We start from the raw sequence: 19,422 nt of genomic DNA on the forward strand, positions 1-19,422 counted from the left end.
TATATATATATATATATATATATATATATATATATATATAATGTATAGATATACATACATACATGTACATATTTATATATGTATATAATATATAAATATCTATCTGTATATATATATATATATATGTATATATACAGTATATACATACATACACACACACACACACATATATATATATATATTTAGATAGACAGATAGATATATATGTATATATATATCTATAGATGGATATAGATACATATAGATAGATAGATAGATAGATAGAATAAATAGCCTGTACACCAGTGTGTCCTACCAGTTAACTGTGTGATATACGACAGGAAAAATTAGTTCTCTTAAGATCATGATATATGACACGTAAGACGGGTCCATCAATCAGTTTTATAACAGTTAGGGTACACAGTACTACCACCTATAGAATGTTAAGGTTATGACAGGGTAGAAAATTATGTTAGTATACAGGGTATCATCAGGTAACAGAGATTAATATCTACTACATAGATGAATATGGCACCTTTTAACTTTCTTTTTTAAAAACGACAAAAGTCGTAATAATAATAATAATAATAATAATGAACAAAGAAAAAGAAAACGATGAAGAAATAGAAGAAAAAGTAACACACATCACTGATAAATGTTCGAAACTTTATCCGCATATCTGAAGTCTTTGGAATGATAAACAACAACAAAACAGCAACTTTAATAACAAAAACACCATCATCATCAATAATAATAATAATAATAATAATAATAATAATAATAATAATAATAATAATAAAAATAATAATAATAATAATAATAAAGGAAATATTCACTATGAAATTTGTACAAATCACGACCATTCAAGGACGACTCAAACTTGACCTGATTTCAGTAGCATACCTCTGATGCTGAGGTCGGCCTTAGCTAGATCTTCTCCGAGGTCATTGTAAGCCTGGCATATGACCTGACCTTCATCCTCCATCTGCGCGGCTATTAACTGTAGGATAGTCATAGCAAATGGATACATATCTGATAATTTACAGGAATGAATGTCCTAACATGATCTTATGTTTTGCAGTTAAAATGTGACTAAATGTTAAGAGTTTTTATTGATAACTAACTAGAGACTTAATTTTCCCTAAATTAATGGTTAAAACCTTCTAACAAGTAAGGTATGTTCTATTAGTGATCATTTCGTTAATTATACGTTAAATGTACACTGAAGGATCATAATTATAATAATTTCAGCTCCTATATGAAATAGCTCTCTGGGGTGAAAAACAAAACAGTAAAAATAATCAGTACATATAAACTTCTAACATCTGAAACATATAAAAGATATGAAATATGGAGACTGATATTTCATTTATTAGTTACGCCCCCAAAAAATAACTGTACTGATGCATTTTTCATTTCTGATCATACTAGAATTAGACTTGCGATAGCAATTGTTACTAAGAATAATTCTCTAAGGTACACCATAAAATAATAGTACAACAAGAAATAATAACAAATAAATTTGTGTCTTCTGAGGCATACAAAAGATGTTAAATACCAAAAGGATAATATATGACTGTTTGTTTTTAAATACACCTATAGAGTACAGCACACGATAGTGGGTATAAATGCTGAAAAAACACACAACACATGACGCGTATGAGAGATAAGTAAGGGAATACCTGAGGGGTGATAATTTTCCTATAAAAAATATTACCTGGAGCGACCCATTCGTGAGATGTAGATAACGGGAGTGGAGTTCCCCTGGGGTGACACCCCACTGAATCGTGGGAACGGGGGATCCCTCAGCCTCACAGTCGAAAACAATGGTACCCCCAACTTCAACAACTGTAAAATATGTATATGGTTATACATACACACATATATACATATAAATATAAATATATATGTATATATACATATATACATATATATATATTTATATATATAAATATCTATCTGTATATATATATGTATATATATAATATATATATATATATATATATATATATATATATATATATATATATATATATATATATATATATATATATATATATATATATATATATATATATATATATATATATATATATATATATATATATATATATATATATATATATATATATATATATATATATATATATATATATATATATATATATATATATATATATTGAGATAGACAGATAGATATATATGTATATATAGATAGACAGGTAGATAGATAGATAGATAGATAGATAGAATAAATAGCAACTCATTGACATTTAAGTAAAAGAAACGTTAATGTTCAGAGTTCACAATATCAGAGAAAATGGAATTTACGGTTTCAACAGCTTGAAGCAAATTATTATTAAAGTAGAGGTACAACTCCGTCAACATCCAAATGAGAACAAAGACAGTTAAATTCCAAAGGTATTACAGTCACAGACAACGACAGTTTCAATTTCAATAACCACCCACCCCAAAAAAATCCTTAACATCCCAGGAAACAAAACGGTTAATTTTTTTTAAGGATGCAAATGTATTTTTACCCTACCTTTAGTTGCTCTTTATGATTACCCTTATAACAGTTTGCTTAAAAATTTCATGAAGTACTGCAAGCCAAGAAATAATAATTCCTTCACATCCAAAGAAAAAGCTAATTTTGTCAGGTGGAAAATAACGTTGCATGTCAATCAATTTAGCTTTCAACCTCCAAACTGCCCTTATCACGATTTGTTTAAAATCTTAACCGATGCATAAAAAAAAATCTAACTAAAATTAATATTTCTGAACATTCAAGCAATAAAGATGATTTTCAGAGACAGACAACAATGATGAAGGTAAAATTTAATCTCGGTTGTTATTTGCATTGCGCTTCCTTCATGTAGCACAAAACCATGAACAACTGCAAAAGATGCAAGACTCTATTCCTTAAATAGTAATAATTCTCTTGACATTTAAGCAACAAACAAAAAGTGTTTTCAGTCGAACAAATTATAATGCAATTTTATCTTCATTGTCCTGCACATTTACTTTGCACCCATAATAATTTGCCCGAGACTTTCAAAATAGACTCACAATTTCTTGATGGGTTTTCTACCCTTTGTGGCAACATTTTCATTCGAGTTTTTATAAGAATTCCAAAATACATATTCACAGAATACCCCCAAGAAATGAGGAGCACGCTCTGCCAAGGGTAAATCTACGATTCAGTGTTTCCACCATTGTGCACAAGACAATGGCTATTGTCAAACGCACCAGGATTTCATCAAAGGGGCGAGTCTCTGACCGATTAGTGAATGAATGAATGAACCACTGAATGACTTCTCTTTAACCAAACATTTTCCTTTGCGGTTGAAGTCAGGAGAAATTGGTGAGAATTTCAAATACGAAGGGAAAAAAATAAAGTCCACATTAATTTATCAGAATTTCAAATACGAAGAAAAAAATAACATTTTCAACACTGCTTACTGTAAATATTGAGGCTATGCGACCAAGGGAAAAGGGATAAAAAAAAAGAATAAAAGGTAGAGACAGGAAGGAAAGAAGTGGTCATACAACCAGGTTCGAAAAAACCGAAAAGCTTCTTGAGACTCAGGTAAGAGAAGTCCCAAGAATGACCAGAATTGCAAGTTTGCCTTCCCCGCTATTCTCCCTTCCACTTCGCTGTAGTTTTCCAAGAGAAGTTATGGCGAAAGAGCGGCTAAAGTGTAAGAGTGTTTCATCAATTCCCCACCTTTATTTCTAAGGAGTATTTGCGCCATCTGACTCAAAGCCAAAAAACCAATTAAAATTGTGATACATGGCTTTATTCCTTCTCTGTTTTGGAGGAGTCTTTTGCAATATTTTTCATCAGTGACTGGCCTACCCTCCTCCCCCCTCAAAAAAAAAAAGAGATATACCATTAAACATTCCTGCCACTCCACCCCCCACCACATTAAAAAAAATAAGAGCTATTAACCATACCTGCACTGACAGGTGGACGGGTGAGGACGGGAGGGGTGTGTACCACGAGGTGGGCAGTGGCCTCCGCTGCTCCAGCATCGTTACTTACGACGCATTTGTATTCCCCTGCATCCGATGCTTGCAAGGAATCTATTACCTGAAAAAGGGGCCAGGTACAAGAGATGATCATAAATTATTTATTTTACTGAGTTCCCAAAACCCAATTCAATTTTCTGCTAGGAGAAATTTCTGTCGTCATGTAATGGTATTGATTATTGGAATTGAATATAATTTAAAACTGAATGTAATTTCGAGAATTTCAAATGATCAGAATCATTCTTATGGGCAAAAAAGAAACTGAACCATGTGATGGTAATGATTATTGGAACAATGTAATTTCGAGACTTTCAAGTGATTAGAATCATTCTAAGAGTCAAAGAAGAAACTGACCCACGTAATGGTACTGAATATTGGAACCGATTGTAATTTAAAACAATTTCAAATAATCAGAATCATTCCTAAGAGCAAAGAAGAAAATGACCCACGTAATGTTACTGAATATTAGAACCGACTGTAATTTAAAACAATTTCAAATGATTAGAATCATTCCTGAGAGCAAAGAAGAAAATGAACCATGTAATGGTACTGTATATTGGAACTAAACACTTTTATTTGATCAGAATAATTTTTAAAAGCAAAGAAGAAAATGAGCCTTGTAATCGTAATGATTAGAACTAAATATACAGTAATTTCAAACAAATTCAAATGATCAGAATCATTCTTAAATGCAAAGAAGAAAATAAGCCATGCAATGGTACTGATTACTGGAACTGAATGTAATTTCAAGACTTTCAAATGACCTGAATCATTCTTTAGAGCAAAGGAGAAAATGAAGAGGAAATTATACTCACCAACGACCCGTTCTCCATCAAGTGGACGCGGTCAGACGAGTGTACAGAATGCCCCTCCTTGATCCAGGTCGTGGCTGGAGCTGGGTCACCTTCGGCAACGCAGGTCAGAGTGACGGCGTTCAGTTCCAAGACGGTCATCTCTTCGGGGGCATACATGATTACAGGGGGCACTGAATAATGAGAGAAGAAAGCAAGAAGCTAAAGATAAAGGACAGGCAATGGAATAAAGAAATAGGAAGTGTCTTTACTTTTTTTTTGTTTCCCCAACTGCTGAATCAATGACCAAATTACTCCTCTTGAAAATGCATCAATGCCAGCTTCATAAACGGATTAGAAGCTCACTCAACAGCATATCAAGTCCACATACAAATAATGTACTATTTACTCACATCTTGGATAACGCTCATGGGTCTACTTAATGAAGGCAGCCCATTTAAACACAGTGACGCTACATTTATCCTCCTTCCTTTTAAAACCCTCATCCTTCGGCCACTTTCACCAGTCTATCTTCTCCCATTCTTTATACATGACCTAACCATCTTAAACACCTCAGGTCCATGTCATTATTGATGATAAAATGTGTAAATGTTCAAAATTATCTATATCCATACATTTTTCTTTCATCCTTATTTACAAGTTCAACACATACACTCTGCTTCAGTCTAGACTGGTCTCCAGAATGACATACACTTAGATTTAGCCCTATGGCCACTCTTCTGTTATACATAGATATTGGAAAGGTCCCTGTACGGTAGGGAGAATCCTGAGGTCTACACCAGGACTCTTACTCTTTCATATCATACCAAACTTACGGGTCGCCTTTGTGCAAAGGCCCATGCTGGCCTAGGGCCGGCTTAATCTAAACCAGCCAACCAACCAAGAGGAAGCGTCTGAGAAAGGAGGAAATAGCTAGAAAGTAACATAATTACTGTACTGAATACATACTCTGTGACTAATAATTCACATCTGCAGTAAATGTGCTTTGCTGTCGAACATCTCAGTTCCTGGGGTCCTTTATTCCTCACACCGTTAATTGGACTGTGAAACTATCTCCCTAAGGATGTCGTGCAGTTGGAACTTCGTAAGTTCAAGCAAAGAAGCAATGCATTACTACCCTAAAACAATTCTACTTGTATTTTAATAATTTACTTACATTTTTATTTATTTATACATTAATTTGTTAATTTATCTGTTTTTCTAATAACTGATCTCCTCTTTCTGTATTTTCCTTTACCTTCAGTTACTTCTTTCTAATGAACACCATATTCTTGGAAGCTTGAATTTCATGTCAGTGGCCCCTGTGGGCTTGTTCCATTTGAATAGGGTTCATGTTCTGAATAATAATAATAATAATAATAATAATAATAATAATAATAATAATAATAATAATAATAATAATAATAATAATAATATTCATTCTAGGGGATTCTGAGAGTACACTTTATATCAGTCCTAGAGACTTCGGCTAACCAACCTGCCATTCATGTAGTTGAACTTCGTTAATTCAAAAGATTTGACAAAACAAATCCTCTCTGTGTAACTCTTTTAGTATCATTGTCTCTCAAGTAAGATCATCTTTCTTTTCAAGTAGGTGAATCTCACTTACATAATTCCTTTCTAATTTTTTTTAGGATTAGATAACTCGTCATATAAATCTTACAGTCACTTGAAGGAATAATAATATATATCTTTCCATTCCTGAGCGATCCTTTCATATTACTACACCCATGCACACACGCACACATACACACACACACAACTCCCCCCACACAAAAGAAAATAAAAAAAAAATGCAAATTACACAGGTATCATATAGGTGCAGTTTCTATCCTCCTGGGTTACAATGGTATCGATTTTTTTTGGAACACCTGTTGAGGAATTGTTATCACATAAATATGCGTACCAGATCAGTCAATCAATTAATCTACAATTCAAAATTCTGTAACTGTTTACTTTTCCTGCTTTACAGAGTCTTACAAATGTAAATGTAAGGAGCACCTGTATCCTATAAACTGACGTTCATACATGCTGCTTTTCAGAATGCAGAGCTGCGCTAGAACGAATATTCTTGCTTACCTTCATTTATTTTGTACAAAATAAGAATGAAATAGAATACGACGGAAACCCCTTTCAACCCTCGTTAGCTATTGCATCATCGTAAACGAAAGGTTCGTAATCTGAGAAGCACGGAAGAGGGGAAAACATGGGAAATAAAAACAAGCACAGGAAATGGATTGAGGGGCTCCTCACTTAACGAGAGGATTTTGTTCAACACCCTTGCTATCTGACCAACCAAAATTCAGGCAAAAATAAAAACACGTTCATACGCACATACTCACACGCACACACATGCTTACACACGCGTTACCTTTGACCCTGACACCAGCAACGGCTTTTCTGTGACCCGCCTCGTTTTCGGCAATACAGGTGTACGTCCCTTCGTCAGTCTTGGAGGCTCTTTCCACCACCAGGGTACCGTGGCCACCGCTGGAGGTCGAAACACCTGTCACCTGAAGGAAAAAAATTGCTATAAATGTTAAATCAATAATTTCTTTTATTGAAAGAATCTGCCTCATTAACCTCTTCTCGTGAAGCCATAAAGGTGAGGGGTTACAAAATCAACGTTTTGAAGTAAAAAAAAAAAAGCACAAATATTTCAGCCTGATAACATGGGCTATCAATTGTTTTGTTACTACTGGACGTTTGTTCATTAGAGGAAGGGAGGCCAGAATATATTACGAACAAAAGTGCGAGTTTCATTTACTGGATAATACGAGAAGCTCTGCGCTTTATCAATACAACAAAGTGTAATTTGAACACATGTATGGCAAAAATATTCCAAAATATTCGTGACAAAAGAGAAAACATCGTCCACTGTAACAATTTTTTCTCTCTTGGTGAAGCAATACACCTGTAGATTAAATGAAATAACTTCTACAGTGAAAGGAATTCATTTCTATCTCACCTTGGTGCCATTCAAGAGCCATCTGATTGAAGGAACAGGTACTCCCGCGGCTTCGCATTCAAGTTCTAATCTGAAATGAAAAAGGACAGAAGATAAAGAAGATAGAGATTTGGTCAAGACCGGTAACCTATTCATTGTTGAAAGTGAAAACCTTCACGTTAATATGGCAGCTGAGAAACGAAATCAGTGTTAATAATAAAGTCCTACTATTCAGTGCCAATCTGCCCTGCTTTCTTTAAGGTGACGGAGGTAAAATTCACAGGCCATTTGAATGAGCCTTATTTTTTTTTTACCTAAGTAGTTACTGAGCGATGCAAAAAAAAGTATGCCTTAGTTTTATCAGACCACTGAGCTGATTAACAGCTTTCCTAGGGCTGGCCCGAAGGATTTAACTTATTTTACGTGGCTAAGAACCAATTGGTTACTTAGCAACGGGACCTACAGCTTATTGTGGAATCCAAACCACACTAAAGAGAGAAATGAATTTCTATCACCAGAAATAAATTCCTCTAACTCTTCATCAGCCGGCCGGAGACTCGAACTCGGGCCTAGCGAGTGCTAGTCCACAGCTCTACCGACTCGCCCAACGAAGAGCTAAGAAAGGAATGTAAAAATCGTGTTTTAAGAAGTTGTCTACAAGAAAATACAGCCTGCTCAACAACACGCAGTGTTACTGATTTTATTATTTTTTTTCTAAGTCTAAGGGTAATGAGCCCCAAGTTTAGCCTTGACGACGTCCAGCCTGGGTACGCTGTTCTGATCTTCGGGGGAGTACATAACGTCCTTAAGCAGGGACTTGCACTCTCGGGCTTGTTTATATTATGGCTACAATAGTCCTTCACAAAAAAAAAAAAATAAATACAGTACCCGTCCCGAATGATCAGGAGAATAGTTTTCAAGGCAAAAGCAACAATAACCGCTTTAAGACTATTAATACTACCACTATTTCTACTACTGTTACTGTTATTTAAAACAACAATGACAGTATACTGAAAATAACCTGCAAGATAACGTCCATATTATGACTATCACTCATACCATTACTACTGCTACACCTACTACCACCAATGATAATAAACAGGTAAAAAGTGCGCCGAAATTTCTTCGGTGCATTCGAGTTTTCTGTATGAAACTCTCAGCCACGGCCCGGTGGTGGCATGTGTTGTTTGCGCGTATAGCTGTGTCAGACGCACGATCATGGCTAACTTTAAACTTTAATAAAAATAAAAACTACTGAGGCTAGAGGGCTGCACTTTGGTAGTTTTTAAGATCTGAGGGCGGACAGAAAAAGTGCGGACGGACAGACAAATTGCCGTCTCAATGGTTTTCTTTTAAAGAAAACTAAAAAGATGAAGATTGTCACTGACCTGTCTCCTCTGGTGACTTCCTGAGTCCTCGGAAGGACAGTCATCCTCGGAGGAACTTGAACGACAACCACCACTTCTCTGTACAGCCTCCCAGCAGCGTTGGAGGCGAGGCAGGTGTATAGCCCAGAATCAGATGCCTTAAGGATATCAAATGAATGGCAGTGTGATGCATGTATAAGAAAATAAATAATTGATATAACAAAGCGAATAACTAACACATTAACTGAGGAGGCCTATTTGAAGGATGCGTAATTATAAAAAAAAAAATTCATAATACATTTATACAGCAACGAATTTCTAAAATTCATTTCGTAATCACGTAGAAGTGATGAGATGAATACATTAACACTAAGCACTGACACAATGACCGACCAGATGTATCAGGCTTGCATACTGAATGTTCGTATAAAATCTGTCATTTATACTTTAAATCGTTCCATCATTTTCTTAATTACATGATTTCGTTCTTTCATATTCCATTTTTTTAAAATCAACATATACGAAAGTTGAATTAAATTTTGAAAAAAAATGTAAAAATAGAAGATTAATACTTTTCACGCATACCAAATTCTTAAAAAAAATTAAAAATATGAGATAATTACTTTCCACGCATACCAAATTCTATTCCCTGTACAGATGAAGGGTTAAACTCCATACTAACTTAAGCGGAGCAAAATTACCTGTATGGATGAGATGACCAACTCTCCGTTCGTGGGCAGCTTGAGTCTCTGGGTCTCAGAGACAATCCTCCCTTCTCTTAACCACCTGGTTTGAGGAGTTGGATATCCGGATGCTGTGCACCCAAGGGTCAACTCCTCGCCCCTCACGACCGACACGGCCTCTGCCAGATCCTCCTCTACTGTCGGAGGCGCTGAAAGTGATAATACATTTACATTGATGATGCAAAATTGCAGCGACTTGTATAAGGAATCTTCTAGAATGATTTCACTCGTTTCATTTTTTCAAACGTACTGAAAGAAGAAGAAGAAGAAGAAGAAGAAGAAGAAGAAGAAGAAGAAGAAGAAGAAGAAGAAGAAAGAAGAGAGAGAGAGAGAGAGAGAGAGAGAGAGAGAGAGAGAGAGAGAGAGATCATAAGTGACAATATATGCAACGACGTGATGATTTTTCAAAGCTTCAGTCGGTATTTTACCTTTCACTTCTTTATTTCTTACTTTTATTCAGGTATTTAAAGTCTTTGCACATAAATGTGCAAGTAACAAAAATATCAGATTCAAATATGTAATCTGTTTATAAATTGCAAATTTTGATGACACGTAAATTACTTGATATAACTTCTATTACCGGAAGTTTTGTATTACAATTCATTAGAATAATTTATAAGGAGTAGAAATTTCCATAATTTCATTTCCATTACCGAAAAACGACTCTGATCTGATTACATGAAAATGTTGATTTTTGATAAAACAAAAATTAGATTTCAAAATAAAATTCAACATTCGCAAGTGTCAGGAATTTTTCAGATCAACCGCCTTCGCTTTAGCTTGTCTATTTTCAAGAGGTAAAAGGTCTTTAATAATAACCTTACGAAAGTAAAAACTGAGGTGTACAATTGGAACTCATATCTGGGAAGAAACCTACAAAGCGATTCATGCATTACTATAGGCATTAATGATATATTTTCTTGTTCCTTATGATCAAACTTTCTTAATACTCATAACAGATTCAAAATTTCATTTCTTGAGATCGTTAGACATTTAATTCATAAAAATGCATTTGTAACTTGATTACAGGACCAAATTATATTACTAATGTAGAGAAAAAATCTTTGATACCACCTTAACGTAGAGGACAGTGCCGTGCAAGCTCAGCGGAGGCAAAGTGTCAAAAAAAAAACCTTTTTATGGTCAATGACAAAAGATGGAAAGATACCGACAGAACAAAGATTTTTTTCAAGGAATTTCCACGTTTCTTTATTTTCTATTCCACTTCTGAGAAGTTTTCGTTTACGAAATCAAAATACAGGTTTTTTTTGCAACCTCTACAAATTTTTACGGAATAGGAAATCTTTGACTGTGTGGGTAGCAAATTTTCCTGTACTTTTACTTTTGTAAACAAGAAATTTAATTTATTAGCGTGTTACACACCATATATGGTGACCTAAGGAAGCAAAATCACAGAAACTAAAAAGAACTATAGAAGTCGGAAAAATGGAAATACATAGAACGTGAGGAATGAAGCCAAAATATTAGACACTCCAAAATTAATAACTACTCGAAAACTCATGAACTTACTAAAAATATAATTGAAACAATACGTTTGAAAAGACATGATGTCTGTTCAGATTTGAATGAGCAATTGTACTGGAGGACAGATTGACTTCATAATTTCTGTCTTATGTGTACATCACTCTGAAAACGTATAATGATTTTACAATACCCGCAGCATTTAGCGTAATATTCCAACATTACATCTAAATTTTTAGCTTGGAAATGTCACTGAGACTTACCACCCACGCTTCAGAACGGACTCTGAAGCTCATCACGTTTTTGCTCAATACGAATTCTTCATGAAGCATTAATACACTGATCATACTGCTGACAATACCGTTTACATTTCCATGTAATATACTCTTACGGGACCTTTTGAAAGCAGTTACCTACAGAAATGCTATTACATGATATGTATCTTGTAGAAGTGGTCTTCGTCGTCTAAGTTTGATAGAACAGATTCTGAATTACCTATCGGAAATACATCAGTCAATCAGTCATAACATACCAGCGACAAAGAAAATAATTACCATATAATGCATTGTCTTCATGAAGTAAATTAACAACAAGAAACTGCAGTTCTAAATTTTTATTAATTTTTCCTTCAACTATAAATTTTCGCTTAAAAAATTATGCCATTACACTAAAATTGAAATGATTGCTTTCCTGTTTTTCGCGTTTATAGAAATTTTGCGAATTTATTCTATTCATGAAGTTAACCTACTGGGAAGCGATGTTGTACCATTTAATTCTCTAACGTCAATAAAGAATAAATTGTAAACCCGGAGGTTCATCCACACCCCCGCCCCCCCAAAATACCAAAATAGATTCCTTCAAAATAAAAATAAAAAAAGATTGGGAGGTAGCAATCTTTGGCATGGTGGAGAAACCCGGAAGTTCCTCCCCACCCTTCCCACTCAAAAAATAGAATCCCACAAAATAAAAAAAAATAAAAACAGATGGGAAAGTGGTAACCTCTGGCGTGGTGTAGAGTCCCGTAAGTTCATGCCACAGACACCCAACCGCCCGCCCCCCAAAAAAAGACAAAAATGAAAAATTCCCACAATAAAGAAAAAATAGAAAAAAAAAAATGGTGAGGTGGCAATTCTGGGTAGACGTGGAGACCGAGAAGTTCATTCCACCGACCACCCCGAAAGACTATGCTTCAGTGTTTGTCCTGTTTCCTCAGCTTTCATGTTGGTTGGTTTTTAAACGCCTGGGCTGGACGTTTCTCCGATAATGGGCAAAAAAAAAAAAAGCTGGCCAGCAGCTCACCTCTTCGTCAGTTCTAGCGAAGTTAGCTCCTACTGTTTCTTGCATTAACATCCTCGTAAAGATATCTGTGCATTTGACTAGCATTAATAACAGCGTTATTAATTTCGCATCTATCATTATTCTTCTCTGTGGTTAAAGATTCAGTGTCGTTTTCATTGTTATTTCCTTCTGCTTTGAAAAAAAATTAGTTATCATTCTAGGTATTATAAATACTCATTAATATTTGCATATTGTACCTTTTACATATGAACTTTAAAAAACCCTTTCCTTCATTTTATTAATACTTTCCATTTTGTTGTTTTGGCTTTCGTATCTGAAAACCGTTTTTTTTAATCTGTGCAGCCCTGTGAAAAAACTCGTGATTTTCCTAAGTTGTGTCAGATCGTTGCTAACTATCTGACGGTGGTGAAGAATTTAAGAAATCTTCTCTTAATAAAATTATCTTTTGATACTGTATGAAAAGCTTTGTGATCATTATAGGAAAATGGTTTCCTGAAAACTACCGAAACTATTTCAGCTCTTCACTGGAACACCTGTCAAACTCTCGAAGGAACTGTTTTCAAGGTCATTACAGGGCAAAGGACTACAAAGGGAGACAGATGGAGTCTATGGTTATGCAAACATGGATGAGACTAGCTGACTATCATAAACTCAACGCAGGACGAGGGAGACTAAGGGAAACCTGGCTGAGGGCAAAGCGAAGAGACATTAACATGGTAAGCACTTTGATTTGAAAAGGAAATCTGGTGAGGGTCTTTTGTCAAATTTCTACTCACAGTGCACAGTCAGAAGGACTTCAGCCGTAGATCTTCCTGCTGGGTTCCGAGCCGTGCACTCGTACCTACCCATGTCTTCTACAGCTACGGGAAGGATCACCAAACTCGATCCGAGAAGCTAGAATAAAACAAAATCATGAAAGAAAAGGAATGTTTCAAAACTGCCTCAGGAAATGTACTGCTCGTCTTAGAGATATATATTTCATCTCCAGGCCAATTTCTTTCTTAGGATTTTTGGTGATATTCGGCAAATCATTTTGATTAGTTACAGTAATGAGTAACTTATGTTATTCTAGGGATATCATGGATGATGATAATAATAATAATAATAATAATAATAATAATAATAATAATAATAATAATAATAATAATAATAATAATTGCAATATACAGTATTTTTTCATTCATAATAATAATAATAATAATAATAATAATAATAATAATAATAATAATTGCAATATACAGTATTTTTTCATTCAGATTCGCGATTAACGGCTCAGAACGCTGCAGTATACCAAGTTTGAAGTAAGAGTCTATTTGAACCCCGGACATCACTTAGTAACGAAAATTACATAAAATGCCAACAGACGGAAGAAAAAAAGGGATAGGACAATAAAAAAAGGCAGAAACTCTGACCCATATCTCACCTGCACTCTTGGATCCTCAGGCGTGACAGACTGCCCTCCACGATCGGGCCTCGCCCAGGTGATAACGGGGATGGGGGTGCCTGAGACTTGGCACCTCAGACGCACCTCTTTGCCCACAATTCCTACGACCTCCTCCTGCCCAGCAGATACGGAGGGCGATTCTTGTAACGAGGGAGACGGAAATTAATCATTTTTAATGACGATTCAAAAGTGATGTATAGAAAATTAGGAAGGAGAAACAAGAAACAGTGAGACGAATAAAAAAAAAAAAGCCGATAGGTCATTTGATTCAGAGGTGATATATATAAAAATCAGGAAGAAGAAACAAGGAGACGCATTAAAAAGGAAAAATCGATGGGGTCTTTTTCTGAAAGGGCATTTAACTTAATTGAAATATTGCATTGTTTTATACCGTCATAGTTTCATTGAAATTTGGGCTTCTTAATGTAAATGGGAAGAAAAGTGGTATATTTATTTCATGATTTAGAAAAACTTAATTCATTACCGTTTTCATTCAATTACCTTTTTATTATCAACTGTCTAAAGTACATAAAAAATAAATATTTCCTTGATATAAACCTATACATAAAGAAAAACAACTTTCGTTTTTGAATTCATTCCAGGGTGATGCTCGTCCTACCACGTGAATTCTAGACCCGGTTATTCACCTTGTACTACGAGGGCGGTGTAGGCGTGGGCTACTCCTGCAGGACTACGGGCGGTGCAGATGTAGGTGTCAGCCAAATCGGGCGTCACCTTAGGCAAGTGGAGGGTACCAGGCGACTTAAACTCGAACTCTAAAAAATCAAAAAAAAGAGAAAAAGCGAATACAGGTGCTGGTCGAAAGTGGTGGCATAATATGACAATAATTAAAAAACAGTCTGTGATTCGTATCAGTTGCATAAACGTATATAATGTATATATATATAGATAGATAGATAAGATATATACATACATACTGTATATACACACATATATATATACATATATATATATATATATATATATATATATATATATATATATATATATATATATATATATATATATATGTATATACAGTATATACATATGTATATATATATATATATATATATATATATATATATATATATGTAAATTATCTCTAAGTTGGATACATTTACGCCACTGATACTTGGGTGGTTGCTAAAGTATAAATCTTTTAGATAGCGGAAAAGCAAAATATTATGTTGGTGAATGTTTTACACACACACACACATATATATAAACATACATTCAACAATACATAATACAGAGAAACCCGTACCAAATAAAGAATTTTGCTGGCAACACAAAGTTACACTGAACAGTAAATAAAACAAAGTAACCCATATCCTAAACGTAAAGAACACCCAAATACAACAAACACTGAACAAATACAAACAAACAAACAAACAAACAAAAAAAAACCAGAATCACTAAACTTTCTACATGTCATCAGTTCCACACCTCGTTCCGCATGACTCACCTGGTCCGGGGCTAATGACCTGATGTGCTTTGAGCCAGGTTATCGTGGGCGTGGGCGACCCCGAGGCGTAGCAATAAAGTGTGGCAGATTCACCGCTCACCACCACCACCGTCTCCTTGCCTACTTCCACTTCGGGAGGTGCTGCGAAAGGAAGTTTGAAAAATAAGATTGAAGCCCTGATATGCAGTGTGTGTGTTTTTCTTTCAATGGGACAAGTAATATACGACAGATGTTAGAAACAAAAAAATAAAAGAAAAAGATATTAGAAATAACAGGGAAACGTATTTTTTAGGTAATGTCCGTGAAATATATGACTGAAGCGGTATTTGCAGTGCGTTTTCTTCAACGGGACAAGTAATTTACGACGGATGTGAGAAGCAAAAAAAAAAAAAAAAAAAAAAAAAAGATTGTAGACGCGAATTTTTAGGTAATGGCCGTGAAATGTTTGATTGAAGCGGTTTATGCAGCCTGTTTTTTTCTCTCAATGGGAAGAGTAATTAACGACAGATTTCGAAAATAAAAGATCGTCTATGTGATGGGAGAAATGTATTTTTTAAGTAATGGCCGAAAAAAACTACTGCCATTAAGATAGTAAAAATAAACAAGAAAGGAAAAAAGATCGTAGGCGTGATAGGGAAGTGCATTTTTTTAGGTAATGGCCAAAAAAAAAAACTACTTCCATTAAGATAGAAAAAGATATTATAGACGTGACAGGGGCAATGTATCTTTAAGGTAATGGCAGAAAAAAGCTGCTGCCATTAAGATAGCAAAATAAAAAAGAAAAACAAATTGTAGACTTGATTGGGAAAATGTATTTTTTAAGTAATGGCTGATAAAAACTACGGCAATTAAAATAACAAAACCAAAACAGAAAAAAATGGTAGACGTGATAGGAGAACTGTATCTCTTAGGTAAGGCCCTAAAAACTACTGCCATTAAGATAGTAAAATAAAACAGAGAAGAAGATTGTAGGCGTGATAAGGTTAAAGTATTTTTTTAGGTAATCGCCGAAAAAAACTACTGCCATTAAGATAGCAAAATAAGAAAGAAAAGAAGGTTGTAAGCGTGATAAGGGAAAAGTATGTGTTAGGTAATTGCCAAAAAAAACTACTGCCATTAAGATACCAGAATAAAAAAAATTGTAGGCGTGACAGGGAAAAGTAATTTTTTAGGTAATGGCCGAAAAAAAACTACTGCCATTAAGCTCGCAAAATAAAACAGAAAAAAATGTAGACGTGATAAGGGAAATGCTTTTTTAGTTAATGGCCAAAAAACTGCCGCCATTAAGATAGTTAGTTACTTGAAAGAACTGATAACTCTTTAGAAAGCTATTGTCGTTTAAAGATCTGTATCAAAGTAGTGCTATTTGAGCTTTTTGCCAGGAAAGAGGAATATATAATTCCTTGACGTAAAAAAACATGCACATGCACATACACAAGCGCCACGCTACACGTATACTTTTAAAATCCAAGATTCTGTTTCTTGACCCCAGAAAATCTATTGATACCCAATGACCCATTTTCCATATACGTGGAAGTCGGAAGCGACCCACAGACCTATATTTGCTCATAATCCTTTAGTTTGGGCGCTTGTCTTATCAGCGGCAGGTGAATTCAAATTGCTCCTCTGTTGACCTAAAGAAAGTGTCATGTACCTGTTAGTCAGTCTACTGGGATGGATTGCCAACGGGGTGGTAAAGATCAAGGGCTGGCATCCCCACCCCAAAAGATTAATTGAAAGCCAGAAGTCTCGTATCATCTGGAGCTGCTTCGAATGGATATATATATATAAATTATATATATATATATATATATATATATATATATATATATATATATATATACACATATATATATGTATATATATTATATATATGTATATATAATATATATATGTATATATATATGTCTATATATGTATGTATATATATGTATGTATGTATATATATATATATATATATATATATATATATATATATATATATATATATATATATATATATATATATATATATATATATATATATATATATATATATATATATATATATATATATATATATATATATATATATATAGAGAGAGAGAGAGAGAGAGAGAGAGAGAGAGAGAGAGAGAGAGAGAGAGAGAGAGAGAGAGAGAGAGAGAGAGAAAGGGGTCCCCTATAAACTCTAGATATCGACCCTTACTTTGCACTGTGAGAGGGAAGGTGTGATTAGCTTTGCCAGCTTCATTCTCAGCCACGCAGGTATAATTTCCGACGTGCTCAGGACGCACAGGTGACACTTGGAGCCCTCCTGAAGGCACAAGGCTGTCTTCCGTAGGCGGCAGAGGTGTTCCCTCGAAGTACCAACGGATCTGCCAGATACAGACGCGTTTGGGACTGACAATTTTCATCATTATGGCGGTGGCGTCTTAATAATGATGATGATGATGTGATGATAATTACGATAGAAACGATGGTAATGTCAACATTGGCTTCTGTTACTACTTTTAGCACTAATGACTGCTGTACTATTGTGATTCATTATTTCAGGAAAATGTGAATAAAAACCTTTTTGGTTGAGGATAAGGAGTAATTAAACTTACAGTCATTCAGGGAAAATATTATGAAATTGCAAATTCTCTAATTTATAAATGGCATTTTTATAAACAAAAAGAAAAAAATTATATTAGAGAGAGAGAGAGAGAGAGAGAGAGAGAGAGAGAGAGAGAGAGAGAGAGAGAGATGAGATCATATATATTTTTAGAATACTTAACAACTAGTAATTGTTAAAGGAAGAGAAACAGAAGATAGAAATATGCAGAGAGAGAGAGAGAGAGAGAGAGAGAGAGAGAGAGAGAGAGAGAGAGAGAGAGAGAGAGAGAGAGAGATCCACGTACTGTTGGGTTGGGAAATCCTGTGAAGGAACAAATAAGATTCACCATTTCACCCGACACAGCTAAGATTTCATCCGGAGCATCTAATAGTTGAGGAGGTTCTGTAAGGAAGAGATGTAATTGTTTTTAACATTCTAAATATGAAATAACTGGTACTGTGTACACTATATACTGTATATTTATGTACTGTATATATATATATATATATACACATAATATACTGTATATTTATGAGCATACATATATATATATATATATATGTATATTTATGTATGTATATATATATATATATATATATATATATATATATATATATATATATATATATATATATATATATATATATATATATATATATATTATATATATATGTTATAAAGGAAAAGTTAAACCAAAGTCAGAACAATTACTGTTATCATTGATTTTAGAAGAATAAAAGTGGTCGGTATGTGTAGATAAATAGAACTAAATGAAATGGATGGCAGAGGATGAGAAAAGAAATAAATCATGATAGAGGTGAAACAAGGACGGAAGACAGAGCTTAAAGATATTTTAGAAGAGAAGTGTGTCTAGTAATGCAAAAATCAGCGGATGGTTGAGCCACCTTTCCTTCATGGAAGTCAAGTGTGGATGCTGACGATGAGAATCGATGAAATTGTAAGATGTAAAAATAACAGTAAGCCGTTGAAAGCTTGGTTTAATCGAAAAAATAAATTAGAGCATAATAAGGTAGATTAGTTACGTGGAAAGAATGGATATTGATGACTAGGTGATGGAAAAAATGGAGATTAATTTCTGAGTGAACAGGATTTTCAAGCAAGCAAAATGACGCTTTATCTTCGGTTTACAGTCAAAAGAGTAAAAGTCCAATCATTTGACGAATATATGTAGAGGAATTTAGTGTGCTTTTATTTATCTGGACATTTCAGAAAAAACTATTTTCAACAGGTTAAGAGCAAAAAGCAATGCA

At 34.3% G+C, this 19,422-nt stretch overlaps 1 protein-coding gene across 3 annotated transcripts in view; it reads right to left on the bottom strand.

Moving 5' to 3' along the window:
• Positions 1–19,422, bottom strand: part of LOC136828705 (hemicentin-1-like) — a 195,694-nt gene that overhangs the window by 33,894 nt on the left and 142,378 nt on the right. For all 3 annotated transcript variants that reach the window (XM_067086838.1, XM_067086836.1, XM_067086837.1), the window contains exons 74-87: positions 18,456–18,553; positions 17,762–17,930; positions 15,574–15,714; positions 14,753–14,881; positions 14,085–14,245; positions 13,438–13,555; positions 9,839–10,029; positions 9,159–9,295; positions 7,792–7,861; positions 7,195–7,336; positions 4,827–4,996; positions 3,937–4,072; positions 1,697–1,827; positions 883–979 (exon numbers count right to left, since the gene is read on the bottom strand). In XM_067086838.1, the coding sequence (XP_066942939.1) occupies positions 883–979; positions 1,697–1,827; positions 3,937–4,072; positions 4,827–4,996; positions 7,195–7,336; positions 7,792–7,861; positions 9,159–9,295; positions 9,839–10,029; positions 13,438–13,555; positions 14,085–14,245; positions 14,753–14,881; positions 15,574–15,714; positions 17,762–17,930; positions 18,456–18,553 (1,890 nt within the window). The remainder of the gene's footprint in view (positions 1–882; positions 980–1,696; positions 1,828–3,936; positions 4,073–4,826; positions 4,997–7,194; positions 7,337–7,791; positions 7,862–9,158; positions 9,296–9,838; positions 10,030–13,437; positions 13,556–14,084; positions 14,246–14,752; positions 14,882–15,573; positions 15,715–17,761; positions 17,931–18,455; positions 18,554–19,422) is intronic.

Source organism: Macrobrachium rosenbergii, chromosome 43 (genome assembly GCF_040412425.1).
Source record: "Macrobrachium rosenbergii isolate ZJJX-2024 chromosome 43, ASM4041242v1, whole genome shotgun sequence".
Taxonomy (NCBI): Eukaryota; Metazoa; Arthropoda; class Malacostraca; order Decapoda; family Palaemonidae; genus Macrobrachium; species Macrobrachium rosenbergii.